The 18,981-nt window shown below is 40.1% G+C and overlaps 1 protein-coding gene across 5 annotated transcripts in view; it reads left to right on the top strand.

Moving 5' to 3' along the window:
• fam135a (family with sequence similarity 135 member A) overlaps positions 1-18,981 on the top strand; it is a 193,127-nt gene that overhangs the window by 10,534 nt on the left and 163,612 nt on the right. For 4 of the 5 annotated variants that reach the window (XM_080191973.1, XM_080191971.1, XM_080191976.1 and 1 more), the window contains exons 2-3: positions 5,827-5,922; positions 5,999-6,124. In XM_080191973.1, coding sequence (XP_080048099.1) covers positions 6,048-6,124 — 77 coding nt within the window. In that variant the 5' untranslated portion in view covers positions 5,827-5,922; positions 5,999-6,047. The remainder of the gene's footprint in view (positions 1-5,826; positions 5,923-5,998; positions 6,125-18,981) is intronic. The other variant, XM_080191972.1, reaches the window with a different exon arrangement.

Here is an 18,981-nt window from a genome sequence, read left to right as displayed (position 1 = left end):
CTTGAGTTACTTTTTGATTTTCCGGATGATTTTTATTTTTACCAATTCCTTTATTAGGTGATGCAGTCATGCACTCGTAACATTACATTTTGTACTTGTATTGAATTTTTTTAGGGATGGATTTCTTTAGATAGAGAAGGTAGCCAAAGACTGTACATAAATAATTTAATCTTTTAACTTGGAATCTATAAATAACATATTTTTGTTAATTTATAATAAATGAATCTCCCATATTTCTTTTCCAAAATGAAACTTCTAACAACTTGGCGCAAAGAAACTTATTGGAAATGAGTCTCAGATTTGCAGCCATTTAAAAAAAATTACAAGCATTTAGCGCACTCCAGCAATATTAGGTTTTGTTCTGCCAACTTTGAGTTTCTTTCCCCTCACTCCTTCTGTTTTAAAGTGAAACTAAATGAGTGCTGATTTCCAAAGGTTCAACTGTGCAACATGGGGAATACTCTCAAATTAATGTTGAAGTACCAAGCTAACTGTCAGATTGCAAATAGTTGAATTCGCGTAGTCTTCATATTTCAGTGATTTGTTTTTCCAAGTTAATGCACCATCTCACGTGGTTATCCATGTTTTGCACTTTGGTTACATTGAGAAACTGGCGCTATATGAAAGCATTAATCTCACTAACTGTGTCCCTAAATTACATACTTTTACATTAAACATTAAGTCTGTACACACAGATAGAAACAGACAAGAGATTTGCTGTCTGAAATGTCTTTAATAAATTCCCCTGGCCTGACAGGCCAAATTAAACTATTGTTTGGCTATTGCACGTTTGATTACCAAAAAAACTTTGAATTCAATGGTGAATTTTATCTTCAAATCAAAGACATGGCTATGGGTAAGCAATTTGCACTAGCCTTTATAAACTCCCTATATGTCACTACAGACATGAGTATAGCATATTCAGACTTGCATGAGTGGAATTCAAAGAATTTGTCAGTATCCCCAATAACATCACCCCACCATCTAAACCTGTAGTTGCAGTGCACAAATAAAGCGTTAAGTTCCTAGACACCAAGTATTTAAACTGGCCCAAGGAAATGAGAGGTATAAGCTAGCAACAAATGTTTTCAAAATACCTGACCCACATGTTTCAGTCCTCCAGAAATTGAGGCTTTAAAGTAATACGATCTGTACACTGCCATAAAGTAAGAGAATAGACACAGTGGATTAAATTAGCAACACAGTTGCCAAGTGTTTTGAATGAAGTATAAGGCAGGATAGTTTTCACCTAGACATAAAAATAAAATTCCATAAAAATCTGCTGTCTGGTAATATCTGCTGGTATATTAAGATAAACCATTTTCTTCCTGAATGCCCATTAAAATTCCCATCGATGCTTCTGTTTTCATCACAGTCTGTAATCTCATGGTTATTACCACCAACGCAGGGGATCAACTCTGGTTATGAAGAAAGCAGGAGGGCATGCAAGGAGCAGCACAAGGCATACCTAAAAATGAGGTGCCAGTTGCAAAGTATTCTGCCTGACATGCAAGTAGCCCTGAGCAGCAAGTAAGAGGCCAAGCTGAACGATTCCACAACCAATGGATCAGACCTAAGCTCCATAGTCTTGCCAGATCCCGTTGTGAATGGAGGTACATACTTAAACGAGTTGCTAGAGGAGGAGGCCCGACAAATATCACCATCCTTAGTGATGGGGAACTCAGCACATTAGTGTAATTGATGACACTAAAATACTTGCATCAAACTTCTGCTAGAAGTGCCAAGTGGATGATCCATTTCAGCTGCCTTCGGTGGTCCACAGCGTGAGGGTCTTCAGCCAATTCGATTCACTCCATGTGATATTAAGAAACAGCTGAAGGCTAAAAATATTGTGGCTACAAGAGCAGGTCAGAGGCTGGGAATGGCAGGCAACTCACTTCCTGACTCCTCAGAGCCACTCCGCTATCTTCAAAGCACAAGTCAGAATGTGATAGAATATTCTACACTTAGCTGGGTGAGTGCAGCTCGAACGACATTCAAAAAGCTTGATACTATCCAGAACACAGGAGTTTACTTGATTTGCACCCCTTCCACAAACATTCATTCAAACCACTAGGTCATTCCCTTCCAAGTCACTCACTATCCTGATTCAGAAATACAGTACTGTTCCTTCATTGTTGCTGGGTCAAAATCCAGAAGCCCCCTCCCTATTAGCACTGTAAATAAACTTAAAATAAGTGGACTGCAGCAATTCAAGAAGACAACTTGATGTCACCACCACCACCTCAAGGGCAGTTAGAGATGGGCAATGAATGCCGGTCTAGCCAGTGATGCCCACATCCTGTAAAATTAATTTTTAAAAATGTGATTAAACTCAATAATTTAGAAAATAATTTGATTGCTGGTTTAATATTTCATTACAATGTGAGAGTTCTTAACTAGAACATAGGCCCCTATTGGTTCTCTTAGTCACAATGGTTCTTCATTGAATAATGTACTTGAATTCTTTTTAAGATTGGTCAGCCAGTGAATGAGCGGGTTTTGCAGAAGTCGTTAGATAAGATTTTGAATTTGAAGCTTTTGAAGGTGAAGCCATAAATAAAATTGTATTCCATGTTTATTGCAATGATGCTTTTAGAGTTTAGTTTAGTTTATTTAATAGTGTCATAAGTAGGCTTACATTAACACTGTAATGAAGTTACTATGAAAATCCCCTAGTTACCACACTGTGGCGCCTGTTTGGGTACACTGAGGACAAATTTAGCACAGCCAATGCACCTAACCAGCACTGGACTATGGGAGGAAACCAGAGCATCTGGAGGAAATCCATGCAGACAAAGACAGTAATTAAGCCAGGAATCAAACCCAGGCTCCTGACGTGGAGAGGCAGCAGTGCTAATCGTTGTGCCGCTGTGCAGCCCAGAGACATGCATCCTTGTGTCTATAGCAAAATTCTAACACTGGCTTTTAGCATTTGTGCGTCTCCCTCTGTGACAGCTAGCCTTTAATATGGGTGACACAACTTTTATGATCTTGCTCTTGTGTTGAGAATTTTTTCATATTCTCTGCCTCGTTGACTGTACACATACACTCTTTTTGCTTGTGCAGTGTACAGGGCCAGAAAAGATTTGAGTGGTCTGTGGTTGGGCACATTAATGCCTGACCATGACTTTAAAGCAGCTAAAGGATGCATCTTACAAACTGAGCAAATTTGAAACACAGGCAACTTCATCATATGGAGGAATGACCTCTGCTGGAACCTGTTATGCATAGTCTGTCTTCAGATTGATCAGGATAAATTAAGTAGCTGGATTAAGAAATAACTTATTAATGTTTGCAGTGTGGCTTGTTGATAACTTAGTACCGTGATCTGTGCCCCTCCAAAGATGTAGTGCTACTGTACTATTGGTCTCTCTTTATTGATGGTTGGTATTTTAGCACCAAATCGCCGCGATCTTGCTCGTGTGTTCAGGCTTTTTCATATTCCCATACTGTCATTCACTTTTAGCATATTGCTAGGAAGTTGGAATGGAATGAAATGAACAGTAAAGAATTGGCTAAAAGGGAGACTGATAGGCACAAGGAATTGTGAAATGCATATTAACCTAGCGGCAGGATGAAACATATTTTGTGAAGCGAAGTGGAGACGTAGATCATAGCCGCACCCAATTGCAAAGCAGAGCTCTTAAAGAATCAATCTATTGTGCAGATGAGTCTGTGTGAGAGACCCATAAATTCCACTCATAGCTATATTCCTGTGAATTTGTGTTGCTGGATTTAGCTCGCAGTGTTAAAACCTTTGGGTTGTTATTTTGACGAAATTGTATCCTCAGAATATAGGAAAATAAATTCAGATTGGGGTGGGTAATTTAAGCATACTATCTGGGTAACCATTATTGTAATTAATTGTGAATGTTCTTCACTATTGCCTTTCAAGTTGTGTGATTCAAGTTCATTAAACATTTGTTAATGAATAATTTACAACAAGACTGACTTTTTTTCCTTACTGTGTTTCATCTGTATTTTTTCACACTTTTTCCAATTGGCAGAAATAAATAGTTAAAAACTGGCATTCCAAGTTTCTGTTCTGGGATTTAGGATATCCTTGCACTGAACATCAGCATGGTTGATAACACCTGTTGGCTTGTTCAGTATACGGGGATTTTCTTGCTTGTTCCCTGCATGTAGTCTTTCCACATGAGCATTGAAGCCATTTTGTATCATGACCTTGGCTGCTTTGTTGCAAACACTAGTTCTGCTTCACTTGTTTACTGCCTTGCACACATTTGTCCTTTGTTCATGCTTCCTGTCTTGCTCAAGGATGCTCTCATCCTGCCCTCTTATGCTTGTGCACTTTTGATTTGATTTATTATTATCACATGTATTAGCATACAGTGAAAAGTATTGTTTCTTGCGTGCTATGCAGACAAAGCATACCGTACATAGAGAAGGAAAGGAGAGAGTGCAGAATGTAGTATTACAGTCACAACTGGGGTGCCGAGAAAGATTAACTTAATACGAGGTAGGTCCATTCAAAAGTCTGATGGCAGCAGGAAACTGTTCTTGAGTTAGTTTATACATGACCTCAGATTTTTGTACATTTTTCCTGACAGAAGGTGGAGGAGAGTATGCTCAGCGTGCGTGAGGACTTTGATTACGCTAGCTTTCCGAGACAGCGGGAAGTGTAGACAGAGTCAATGGCTGGGAGGCTGGTTTGTGTGATTGGGCTTTGTTTTAGATCCTTTGTAGTTCCTTGCGATCTTGGACAAAGCAGAAGCCATACCAAACTGTGATAAAATCAGAAAGAACGCTTTTATGGTGCATTTATAAAAGTTGGTGAAAGTTGTAGTGGACACACCAAATTTTCTTTGCCTTGGCCTTTCCTGAGAAATTAGAGATGTACAGCACTCTCATTCAAGAGATCTCTCTTTCACGTGTTCTCTTGATGTCTACTATTTTGGTGCCTTCATATGCTGAACTTGGATTGCTTTTGGTCTGGGAAACTGTTCAGTCACTGTCCTAGATTTTATGCAGTCAAAACAAAAGAGCATTTAAATTTTGGTCATCTCCAAACTAATTAATTTTCCTCTCTGAATTGCCTTGTGCAAGAAGAATTGCAGTCTCTTATCTTTCACAGAATGCCAAATTCCATGCATTGCCCAAACCTGACAACTGACGTTTGTTGTGACTTATAGTAGACAGTTTGATGATTGAATGCTTTAAAAATAGCATTTTATAGTCACCTTTTAATTAGTTTGTTCAGATACTTTAAGTAATTTTACAGTTTTTTTTATTTTAGAGCATTTCAGATTGAAAATAGTCATAATTAAGCATTTGTTAACTGCTTTATTTCAGTGACAGTGTTCCACAATGCGATAACCAGGCATTAAGCTGATTTGTTTCTTGAGATTTCCATGTCAGAAAAAATAAAACTGTCTGTTTTGGTCCTGGTAGATGTTGATTTCTTTCAGTGCAGTCATTGGAATATAGATAATTTAACCGGCCTACTATTAAAATTCATTGAACACATTTAAAGTCAATTTAATTCTCATTTTAAAAACTATTAAATTAAGATTTATATCTTTGAGTGCATACTTTTGTCCATTAACCTTAACTTCAGGGAATATTGAAGGTATTTATTAAATTTTGTTTCCAGAGCTGTATGCAGTAACAGAACTGATTGAATATATAGCATTTGTACATCTTTCTTTGCAGCAAACAATTGGGATTAGAGCAGAAATTTCCTAAATATAGAAAGTTTGAATCCTTTTTTACATGTTCAAAAATCAAGAATTAATTGAATTAGCTTTACTAATCTTTTTTATATAATTTATTAATTGTGAAGCATATATTTATCTTTTCTAGTTGTTTACAATGTGCTTATGACAGCAACCACGGAGCAGCAGAAAAGAAAAAATTATTGACAATTAGCGTGATGCAATGGAAAATGTCTAAACCGAGGTACGCACTATATTGGGACTGTTTTATAATTATAAATTTTTTTTGATGCAACCTAAAATATTACTGTTTTTTTTAGGTAATAATGGTGATGCCCTAAAAGTTTTGCATATTTCTAAAGTAAGAAGATGACCGAGGTACAAGCGACAGTGGAATTCTCAGTGGAATTGCACAAGTTTTACAATGTGGACCTGTTCCAGAGGGGGTAATTGCTCTTTAAATGATTCCTTTACTGGTTCCATAAGTGATGAACACTGCAACTGCCTGCATTGTTACATACTATAGATAGCAAACCTGCAGTACATTGATTCAAAATATAGTTAAACTTTAGTCTGCTGATGTGGTGCCACTGCAGAATGCTGGATGAAAAAGTGGAAACTGGCAAATTCTAGGATAATTCTATTGTGCAAAGTAATTCAAAAGTTTGAATTTCAGCAGAGAAATAATTTACAAAACTTTCCCCTGGCAATTTTATTTTGTCACTGTTTTGCTGTCCTTTTAAATGCTCCACATATTTTACATCTTGTAGTTAAGGAGATTGATACTTTAATCATGTTTTAAAACTAGCTACTAGTTGATGCATGTGACTTAAAATGACTCAGCTACTAACACTTTTCTTCCCATAGTAGAATCGGTGTCTTCCTATTTGCATCCCAAATTATGGATTACCTGAAACTAAGATTGTGCTAATTTTGGAATATTGAGTGTGAATTTCTTTCACCCTCCTCTAGTGTAAATATATAAGGGCAGTCATACCAATCGTCTGTCAACAAACATGTTCTGTAATATGAATTGTTCTTTAGATTTGTGTTTTTTAGTGGTGTTCAGCACTAAAATCACAATTCTAGCAATTTCCAAAAAGATTCATCACCAAGTGATGTCATATAAAATAAATCTTCTGGAACACAGGAAATGAATATATTTCACATGCAACAGAAAAACTAAAGGTCCAAATGCTCTGAAACCTGGTGTTGTAGTAATTCTACATACAAAGCATATGTGATTCTATAGCTCTGCCCTTTAACAAAACCAATGGCAGGCTTGAGCACTGAGTTAACATCACATAGGCTGCCATACCCACTTGGACCATTACTATTTTGATATCACTTGATGAATCTTTTTGGTAAAATCTGGGGAGACTGTTTCAAGGTATTATATTGTCCCTCATAGTATCTGGGGATATGTGCTAGCCTGGAGGTCAGGCTTGAGAAGTCACGCATGTGGAATGGCCTTGCTGGATTTCTTTGAAAAAATAACTGATCTCATAGATGGAGAAGCAAGAGGGAAGTATGTTTGTTGGCTTTTGCCTTTCTGGATTTCTGAAAGACATTGAACATTTTGGCATAATGTGCTAGGACGTGGATTTGGGACCTGGAACACACAGCCTGAAAAGCTAATGAGGCAGAAACACACTCACCACATTTAAAAAAAGTACTTGGATGTCTATTTGAAAAGGTGTGACCTGCAAGTTGCATTCATTACATTGTTCTCAAATATTTGATACCCGGATACAAAATGCATGACTATTTAATTTATTGATTTTTGTGGCAAGAAACATGTGAAGCTTTTTTTTTCAATTTATAATTCAGTTATGTACTATTTTGTAAATGCCAATTTTGTCCTAGCGCAAACTTCAGTTTACTGACATGCTATGAATTAATGTGTCCAATTGTAATGTGTCACATGTCATGTACTGTGAAGGACAATGTGGAAATCTCAGGATTGGGCTTTTAAAATCTTAATAGAGGTGGAAATATTGGTTGTGAAATGGTGCTTCCTTTGTTTACAGTGACCAGAAACATTGGAGTTGTCATTGGGTTGGAGGTGGAATGATTGTAGACCTTTGTATTAGAGATGTTTAAAGGCAGATCTTTTGAACTGAACACGTGGGTTGTGAGGTGATGTACACAGATATTTAAAATGATATCACGGTACACCGTAGATAGAAACAACTATTTATAGAAAAAGGGGCCTTAGAAACAAGATTATATTCGTAATTTTGAACAGAGAACAGGAGAGACTTTCTTTACAGAGAAAGTTGGGAAGCTTTCAGAATTAATTTCTAGCATTAATAGTTGAAGTTGAAACTATATAAACATTGAAAATTAGATTCGATAAGTGGATAAAAGAAAATGAAAAAGGAAACTTGATTAAGAAAGTTTGCTTGCTTGAGAGTGAACACTACCATGGAATAGCTGAAATAAGTGGCTCATTTAAACTATACTGAAGTACGTAGTTACACAAAGGTAAGTTAAACAATTCCCATTCATGCTAAACTGGAGTTATTGTATGTTCATCAAAATTAGGGAAATGACAAAGACCTTAAACAAGTACTCTGAACCTGTCTTGACTGTAGAAATTGCAAAATATTTCTGAAAATAGTGGGGATCAAGGGTCTGGTGAGAATTTTAAAAACCGGTATAAAGAAAGAAGTAGTACTGGAGAAAATAATGGGTCTAAGTGGTAGCATATCCCCTGTAAGCATAATAGGAATTTAAGTGGTAACTCCAGTGATAGTGAATGAATGTTTTTGATCTTTCAGAATTCCTTAAATCTAGCACAGTTTCCAAGGATTGGAGGGTAGCAAATATAACGTCACTGTTTATGATTAAATGAGGGAGGAGAAAATGGGGAATCATGTAGGCCATTTAGTCTAATGTCAGTAGTAAGCAAAATACTAGCATCTATTAACAGAGCATTTCAAAATCATAATATGCTTCAGAAGAATGAAAAGATTTTTGAAGTGGAAATAGTGCTTGGCAAATTTGTTAGAATTTTCTATGTTTTAATTTATACAGTGAAAGGTATTGTTTCTTGCGTGCAATAAAGACAAAGCATACATGGGGGGAAAGGAGAGAATGCAGAATATAGTGTTACAGTCATAGCTAGGGTGTAGAGAAAGATCAGCTTAATATAAGGTAAGTCAATTCAAAAGTCTGATGGCAGCAGGGAACAAACTGTTCTTGAGTCAGTTGGTATGTGATCTCACAGTTGTATCTTTTTTCCAACAGAAGAAGGTGGAACATGTCTGGAGTGCATGGGTCTCTTGATTATGCTGGCTGTTTTTCCGAGGCAGGGAGAAGTCAATGGATGAGAGATTGCTTTATTTGGTGGACTGGGCCACATTCACAAACCTTTGTAGTTTCTTGCAGTCTTGGTCAGAGCAGGAGCCATACCGAGCTGTCATACATCCGGAAAGGATGCTCCTTATGGTGAGAGTCGTAATGGAAATGGCCTTCCGAGAACGTGGGCTTTCTTAACTATCACGTCAACATGAAGGGACCAAGACAGGTCACTGGTGATCTGGACACCAAGAAGTTTGAAGCTGTCAACCATTTCCACTTCATTCTCATTGATGTAGACAGGGGCACGTCCTTCACTATGCTTCATAAAGCTGATGACTACCTCCTTTGTTTTACTGACATTGAAGGAGAGATTATTCTCGTTGTACCATTTCACCAGATTCTCTATCTCTTTCCTGTACTCCATCTTATTGTTGTTTGAGATGCAACCCACTATGGTGGTGTCATCAGCAAACTTGAAAATGGAGTTGGAGCGGAATTTGGCCACACGGTATAAAGAGTATTGTAAGGTACTGAAGACGCAGTCTTCCAGGGCACTGGTGTTGAGCATAATCGTGGAGGAGGTGTCATTGCGTATCCATACTGATTGCGCTCTGTGGGTTAGGAAGTCTAGGATCCAGTCGCAGAGGGAGGAGCCGAGCCCCAAGCCACTGAGTTAGGAGATGAGTTTTGTCAGAATAATAGTGTTGAAGGGTGAGCTGTAGTCAATAAATAGGAGTCTGAGCTAAGTGTCCTTGTTATCCAGGTGTATAACGGTTGACTGTAGAGCTAAGGAGATGGCGTCTACTATGGACCTGTTGTGGTGATAGGCGAACTGTAGTGGATCCAGGCAATCTGGGAGACTGGAGTTGATGTGTGCTATGACTAACTCTTTGAAGCACTTCATAATGGTGCATCTAAGGGCACCGGGCGGTAATCATCAAGGCATGCTGCCTGGCTTTCCTTTGGTACAGGGATAATGGCTGTCGGTCTTGAAGCAGAATGGTGTAAGGAAAGGTTAAAGATATCTGCATATACACCTGCCAGCTGGTCCACCCAGAATCTGAGTGCTCATGTGGATACCCCATCTGGGCAAGTTGCTTTCCATGGATTAACTTCCAAGAAGGCCACTCTGACGTCTACAGTGGTGACCTTGGATACCAGTTTGGCTGAGGCTTTATGTCTTCTCACTGACCTCTTGCTCAAAACGGGCATACAATGTGTTGAGCTCACTGGGGAGGAGTGCATTGTTGCTGGCGATTCTACATGCTTTCATCTTGTAGTCTGTTATGTTGTACAGATCTTGTCATAATTGGTGGATGTTCGTAAGGCTACCTGCCTAGCTTGGTCTGGTACTGTCTCTTAGCATCTTTGGATGTCCGTAGATCGCATCTGGATTTCTTGTATAGATCTGACTCGAATGCCTCAGATCTGGACTTCATAAGCAGTGGCTATCCCTGTTCATCCATGGTTTCCAGTTGGGAAACACACAGGTTTGCCTCCGTGGCACACAGTCTTCTACGCACTTACTATGAAGTCTCTTATTGTAATACCTTACTCATTCAGATTGGTCATTGAGTTCTTCAAAATTGATCAGTCCAATGACTCAGAGATTGGATTCTCCCACTTCAGTTTTTGCTTGTAAACTGGGAGCAGCATTGTGGTCTGATTTGCTGAAGTGTGGACAGGAGATAGAGCAGTAAGCATGTTTGATCGTTTAGCAATGGCCCCTAGTGGGAAAGGACAGTGTTGGGTAATATCTTGGGTAGCACACTCTTAAGCTTGGCTTGCTTGAAATCCCCTGCCACGATGACCAAGGCCTCAGGATGTTTCGTCTAAAGGCTATTTGGAGTGGTATATATTTCATCCAGTGTGGTCTTCATATCCACATGGGGTGGGATGTAGACTGTGGTCTGGATAAGAGGTGAACTCGCACAGTAGGTAATAGGGTGGCATTTCAGCATCAGGTACTCTTTGTCAGGGAGCAGAGACTAGCCAGTGTTGCTTTGTCTGAGCGCCAAAAGTTCTTGTTTAGAAGACAGACAACTCCCCTGGCCTTGCCTGAGGCAGCTGTACAGTTCATTCAGTGGATTGAGAAACCCTGCCGTTGTAGGGCACAGTCCGGTGAAGTAGGAGCGAACCATGTCTCTGTGGAACAGAACATACAGCAGACTCTGTGTCCTGGCTTTAGGTTCGTCAAGCATGTTTTTAAGTGATTGGACGTTTGCCAGGAGTAAGCTGGGGAAGGGCCCTGGGACCATGTTATTTCAGTTTCACCTGCAGGCCTGTGCGTTTCCCACACTTCTTGGAGTGGCTGCTTTTGTTTAGGCCTGGGATTTGGTGTGTGTAGTCTGTGGTATCAAAGGTATAGATATATACCGTATAGTCCCGTGAGGTTCTTTGCTTTGGTTGGTGTATGTGTGGGTGGAGGATTTGTTGCCATGGTTGCAGTTTCCTGCATTGGCAATTGCGTTTGTGAGGTCAGGTGTTCCAAATCGCTGTTGGGCTATGGTTTGAGTTCAGAGGATGTCCACACAATGCTCCAGCATGGACAGGTTGAATGCCGGTAAAATGGATGGGGTCTCTGATGTCACGGGTGAGCCAATGGTTGGGTCCACGTGTTACAGTTCTCTAGGTCACTGCCAGGTCGGGGCCTTCCTTCAGAGGCTGGAGGATCTCTAGACCTGCAAGAAGATTTAAAGGAGCAGTCTTAATAATTTTTAAGCAGTGGGAATTGGAACACAACATAAGAAACATAAGTGGGACGGCGGCGCGGGCTCGTTGGGCCGAAGGGCCTGTTTCCCGTGCTGTGTTGTTCTTTGTTATCTTTGTTAAATAGGAGCAGGAGTAGGCCATCTGGCCCCTCGAGCCTGCCCCGCCATTCAATAAGGTCATGGCTGATCTGATAGTGGTTCAGTTCCACTTATTGGCCTGCTCCCCATAACCCTTAATTCCCTCATTGATCAGAAATCTATCTACATGTGACTTTAACATATGTAACGAGGTAGCCTCCACTGCTTCAGTGGGCAGAGAATTCCAAAGATTCACTACCCTCTGAGAGAAGTTGTTCCTCCTCAACTCTGTTCTAAATTGACTCCCCCTTATTTTGAGGCTGTGCCCTCTAGTTCTTGTTTCCTTCCTAAGTGAAAATAATCTCTTTGCCTCTGCCCTGTCTAGCCCCTTCATTATCTTATATGTCTCTATAAGATCCCCCCTCAGCCTTCTAAACTCCGAGTACAGGCCCAATCTACTCAATCTCTCCTCATAAGCTAACCCTCTCATGTCCAGTATCAACCTGGTGAACCTTCTCTGCACTCCCTCCAAGGCCAATATATCTTTTGGCAAATAAGGGGACCAACATTGCAAACAGTACTCTAGTTGTGGCCTCACCAGTACCTCGTACAATTGCAGAAGGATGGGTATGGGGAAAATCATTGGATGTAGTACATTTGAATTTTTAAAAATCATTTGATCAGCTCCAAATGAAGTCATTACACAAATTAAGGACTTGTGGGATTCCGGCGGGGGGGGGGGTTGTGGTGGTGGTGGGGGGGGGGGGGGGGCGTAATTATTAACATAGTTTAATCATTGGTTGTTGAACTGAAAACCACAGGAATAAACAGGACATTTTCAGGTTGGCATTCTGTAACTAGCGGGATATTATAAGGATGGGTACTTGGGCCTCAGCTGTTTATACTCTACGTTAATGACATGGATAAGGGGACTGAGTGTAATATATCCAAGTTTGTTGTTGATACAAAGTTAGATGGAAAAGTAAGTGGCTAAAAAGGATGCAAAGAGCCTGCAGAGAGATGTAAATAGGTTGAGCGAGTAAGCAAGAATATAGCAAGTGGGATACAATATGGCAAAATGTGAAATTATTCATTTTGGTAGGAGATGTTAATTTTTGGACAGTGGGAGACTGGGAGATGTGTACATTCAGAGGTAAATGGATTTACTTGTACCTGAATCACGCAGTTAGTATGCAGGTAGTTAGGGAGGCAAATAGCATGTTTGATTTTGTTACAAAGCAATTGGAGAGTAAGAATATTCGAAAAATTTGGACAATGCAGATTGTTCTCTGTTCAGACGTGGCTTGAGTATTTAAGTGGTAACTAGAAAAAGATTGAGAGTAGATGTCTTACTGATCATGTCAATCTCAATCCAATTTTTTGTATAATTTAGACAGAAGTGGATGGCTTAAAAATGGGTCTCAGATTTAAAAACTAGAGCTAACTTTGGTTTTTACCAATCCTGAGTAACCAAGAGAAAGGACAAGAATATGAGACCTGATCTGCATTACCAGGCAGGTAAATGGAAAATGGTTTTAATTAAGTCGACAGTACCATAGAAGTAATAATGGGATCAGGACCTAAGTGAGATTTCCTGCATCTGTCAAGTTTCCAGTAGATACGCATGAAGTTCAAAGTTATGTTGGTCAAACTGTGGAATGCTGACCTTGAGAACTGGTGGCTATGTAGCAATGTACTTGGATAGGTACATTGTTTGGAAAACTGATTCCGGAAAAAGGTTGTCTGGAGATGGAGAGAATTAATGAAGTGACAGAAGGCAGGTAGATGATCATCTACAGGGTGAGGAGGTGGAATTAATTTGAGGAAATTTTGTCAATCTGAATTTGTCCAATGGCATGTGGTTCTATAACGAAGGCAGTGGTGCAGCACACAAAGAAGTAAACCAAGAGTAAGACCACAGTAGCAGAGTGAGTGGTTACCCAAAGAGGAGATGAGACCCAAAAGTTTTGCGGTCGAGTATACTGCATTTGGGGACATCGCAGGTGTCAGCACACCCAAAGTGCAGTGAACTTAGCCTCGTCCTGAGCGAACCACCTGCTTGCTCATGATTTCACCCCACCCAATCCATGAGAATTGATGAGTAATAGTTGTGGGAATTCTGTAGTTGGGGGACTTCTGCCCAATATTGCAGGTGTAACTGGTATGTTACTTTCTAGGTGCAGTGGAAAGGGTATAACAAAACAGGTGGAAAAATTTTGAAGGAGGAAGATTCATCCAGCAATCATTATATACTTAGAAGCCAATGGTAATGAGATGCAAGATGGTGTGCATTGTGATCTTAAGACTCCTTCTGCCATATGCAATTTAGAAAGAAGCAATTTAGAAATATAAGGCTAGAAAGATGGTTAGCAAGAAGGGTTTATGATTCCTAGAACATTTGGACCCATTTGTATCCAGGGTAATCTAGATTGTATCAGTGCCAACACCCTCGTAAGGGGGCTAAGCAAGGCATTGAGGAGAGATAGACTTGAAACAGGGGAAAACAAAAGAGCTGAAAGCCTACTGAAGATGTTACAAGAAGGGGGCTGTTACAAGGCTCCAACAATACTTGCAACACTCAACACAGTCCATGACAAAGTAGCCACCTTGGTTGGCAGCCTATCTACCACTTTAACATTTATTTCCTTCAGCATCAATGCACATTGTGTACCTGTGCAAGATGCACTGCAGCAACTCACCAAGAGTCCTTCACCAGCATATTCTACGAACAAGCTTCTACCACCTAGAAGGACAAACGCAGCAGATGCATGAGAACAGGAGCGCCTGCTCCAAGGCACACACTCGCCTGACTTAGATCTGTCGTTCGTTAAAATCCTGGAACTTGGTCCTGAACATATGGGTAAACCTATGCCATGTGGACTGCAGCTTTCAAGAGCATGGCTCACCACCATATTTTCAAGGGCAATTAGGGCTGAGCAGCAAATGCTGACCTAGCCAGTGGAGCTCAGATCACATTAAAAAATTTTTTAGAAAGACATGATCATTCAAATGCAGACACTGATAGGTCACACACTATCAAAATATGGCCACATAAGGGCAATATAAATTAATTCTAATCTAGAGCAGGAATGTCAGTCATGTGGATACAAATTTGTTCAGGACACTCCCGGAGCTCAAGGACGAGACATTGGAATGTCAGAACTGGGAGAATAGGATCTTGCGTTGGGTGGGGGCAGAGGGAAACTGGAGGTTGGCAGGAGTAGGGAGAGAAGAACGTGATCACCATTGCACGCAGCATTCAAAACCAGTAGCAACAGCAGTGTAGTGTGGAGAGAGGAGTAACCTTACTTTAAATACTGTAAGATTGTTTCCATTGGTGAGTGAATTGGGGAACCAGGGGATGCTGACTGTACTCAGTACAAGCTCCAATATGGTGGAGGAGTTCCTGTATGCGCCACAAAAAGAAGTAATTAAAAAATCTTTTTGGAACCATTTCTTCAGTGACTTCCAATGTTCCTTTTAAACTTGGGGAACTGTAGGACTGGAAAAGTTAGGCTAAGCTTCTACTGCACATGCTCCACCTAGCTTTTCACACAGGATGCAATAAGGGTCCTGTAATATTGATGCATCAGGAGTAAAAACGGATCCTGAGCGCAGTGTTGCATTGTTACATGGAGCAATGTGTCAGAGAATCTGGAGTTGCTGCAGCACAGTAAGACGTCTCTCAACACAAGTTCAAAGTCCAACAGGTTTACTTGGTAGCACAAGCTTTGTGTTATAGCAGGTTAGGGAACTCTAGAACCCGTTGGCAGTAGTGACCATGATATAGCAGAGTTTAAAGGCTTAAGAAAAAAGAATTGGTAAGAGAAACTTTCAGCCTTTAGAGATTCATTTTCATGGGACAATGAGCTGTGGAAATTTAGCTAGACTAGAGCAGCAGCAACTTTTAGTGCTTTTACACCTGTGAAGTGTTTTAATGGTAAGGGGGAAGATGTGCGCGTGGCCAAATAAGGAGATATTAAGTGTTTAAAAGATTAGTTGTGCTATAAGAAAAACCTAAAGTGTGTGCCAAGAGATAAGATTAGAGGTTGCAAAAATAATTGAAAGACAGAATTAAAGGTACTCTATCTGAGTGTACACAACAGCAAGGTAGATGAATTGATGGCATAAATGGAAGTAATCAGGTGTGATCTAACTGCCATTATGGAAACATGGCTGCAGAGTGCCCAAGATTGCAAACTTATGATTCAAGGGTATTTGACATTTGAGAAGGATAGGGAGAAAGAAAAGGAGGTGACTTATGAGGACACAAGTTAAAGGTGAGGGGTGGGAGATTTAAGGGGGATACAAGGAAAAATGTTTTTACCCAGAGGGTGGTGATCATCTAGAAAGCATTGCCTGGGAGGGTGGTGGAGGTAGGATATCTTGCATCCTTTAAAAAGTACTTGCACAAGTACTTCGCACGCCATAACATTCAAGGTTATGGGCCAAGTGCTGGCTAGTGGGATTAGATGAGCAAGTCAGAACCTTTCATGCATCTTTGCAGATTCGATGGGCTGAAGGGCCTTTTCTGCACTGTAGTATTCTGTGAAACATGGCTACAGAGTGCCCAAGATTGCGAACTGATGGTTCAAGGGTATTTGACATTTAGGAAGGAAAGGTAAAAGGAAAGGAGGTGATAGTGCTGTTAATAAGGAATGATGTTAGTGCATTAATGAGAGCAGGTCTTGATCGAGGTAGAGAATCGGTTTGATTGGAGCTAAGACCAGAATCAGCAAACATTAGATGTTTATCAGCCCATTAAACAGTTGTGGTAATGCAGGGCATGATATAAATCAGGAAGTTTGAGATGCATGTAACAAAGGTAATGCTGTTATCATGGGGCTTCAATCTACATATAGACTGGGTAAACCTAATTACCACTAATGCTGTGGAAAATGACTTCCTGGAATGTATACAAAATGGTTTTCTAGAACAGCATATTGAGGAACCAACAAGAGAATAGGCTATTTTAGATTCTGTAAGGAAAAGTGATGTAATAGAGAAACTACAAAAGTATGAAAGGCAAATTGGCTGTGGTTGATTGGGAAATTATATTAAAAGGTATGATGGGAGACAGGAAATTGCGAGAAATTCAAAAGAAAATATAGTTTGCAACAAATTTACATTCCTTCGAGACAAATGTCCAGCAGGAAAGGTGATCCAATCACAAGAATTTAAGGACTGTATTAGATCAAAGGAAGAGACTTTTAAAATTGCTAAAAAGTACGAACCCTGAGGTTTGGGGACATTTTAAAATTCAGCAAAGGGGGACCAAAAAACTGAAAGGGAAAGCAGAAATAACAAGCATAAAAATGGATGACAAAAACACAAGTATGCAAGCTATAAGTACTGCTGCCTCACAGCATCAGGGACCCGGGCTTAATTCTGACCTTGAGTGACTGTCTTTGTGGAGTTTGCACGTTCTCCCCGTTTTCTTCAGGTGCTCTAGTCCAAAGATGTGCAGATTAGTGGATTGACCATGGTTAATTGCCCCTAAGTACCCAGAGATGTGTAACTTAGGTGGGTCAGCCAAAATACTTTTTTGACGAGATGGTGCAGACTCGATGGGCTACATGGCTTCCTGCACTCTAAGGGTTCTACAGTTTTTCTAGGTTTAAAAAAAATGAAAATTTTAGGAAAGGCAAATATGGGACTACTACAGGCAAAAACAGGAGAATTTATAATGTGGATAAAGAAATGGCAGAGAAATTAAGATGCTTTTTATCTGTCTTCACCGACGACAATACAAAAGTCTCACAGGAATGCAGAGACCCAAAGCATGAGTGAGAGCGAGGAATGAATAAAATTAGTATTAATGAAAAAGTGTGACTAGAGAAATTAATGGGACTGAATGTTGATAAAGTTCCTGAATCTAATGATCTTACATGTCAGAGTGTTGGAAGAGGTGGCTGTAGAGATAGTGGGTGGATTGATGGTCCTCTTCCAAAATTCTACAATCTTGAAATGGTTCCTTCAGATTGGAAGGTAGCAAATGCAACCCCACTGTTTAAGAAAAGAGGGAAAGAGGAAACGAGGAATTACACATGTTAGTTAGCCTAGTAGCGAAAATGCTATTTACAAGGGTGTGATAACTGGACACTTAGAAATAATGGTAGGATTGTGCAGAGTCAACGTGAATTTATGAAAGGAAAATCATGTTTGACTAATCTTTTCTGCGAGTATAACTAGCAGAATAAATGAAGGGCAGCCACTGGATGGACATATTTGGATTTTTCAAAGGCTTTCGATAAGGCCCCACATGGGGTTAGTAAGCACAATCAGAGCTCATGAAATTGGGGATAATGTACTGGCATGGATTGAGGATTGGTTAAGGGACAGAAAACAGAGTTGATATTGCCGTTCTTGTTATATGGTCATAGAGTGCACCTACATCACACAAACTGCAGTGGTTTACGAAGGTGGTTCATCACTTAATGGGCAGTAGGGATGGGTAACAAATGCTAGCCTTTCCAACAATGCTTATAGAGAATAAAAGATTAAAAAATCCTTACGCCTGGTCATGCCTCTAGTCTGTTTGGAGGTGATTTGTAATTTGCGATGGCTTACTTTATGAACTCTGTTTCCATTCTAGAAGTTAAAGTTAATCAGGCTAGCTTGTGGAGAGCACAATAGCACAGTGGTTAGCACTACTGCATCACATCCCGATGGCTCCGGGTTCAATTCCAGCCTTGGATGTCTTGTCTGTGTGCAGTCCTTGTGTGTCTGTGGGTTCCCTCTGAGTGCTGTAGTTTTCTCCCACAGTCCAAAGATGTGCAGGTTAGGTGGAGGGTAAATTGTCCCTCAGCATTCCATCCTGGATGTACCCTGCCTAATGCCCAGTGTCTGTCGGGACAGACTCCGATTCCCCACAGCCCTGAATTGAAGTAAGTGGTTAAGTGAATGTAAAGTGAAGAAGGCTAGCTTGCGAATAGTTAGGGTAAATGGACTGACTCATCTTTCTGACAGTACAATCGATTGAGATGCTTACTGCATTTATTTGCAAATGATTTTGAACTTCTAGCTATGTAAATCAGAGTTTTGTTAAACTTTTGAGTTCAGTTGTGTCAAAGTTGTTTAATTTCAGTTGTAAAACTCGGCCCTATTTTGATTTTTTTTTCGTTGTCAGAGAAATGTTGCGCAGTATTCTCACTGGGCTTTGCAAGAGTAATTGTTGCTATTCAGCAAAGCAGTTTGTATGATTCCTT

This window comes from Carcharhinus amblyrhynchos, chromosome 7 (genome assembly GCF_965287045.1).
Source record: "Carcharhinus amblyrhynchos chromosome 7, sCarAmb.v2.hapA, whole genome shotgun sequence".
NCBI classification, from domain to species: domain Eukaryota; kingdom Metazoa; phylum Chordata; class Chondrichthyes; order Carcharhiniformes; family Carcharhinidae; genus Carcharhinus; species Carcharhinus amblyrhynchos.
This window is presented reverse-complemented; position numbering and strand designations above follow the sequence as displayed.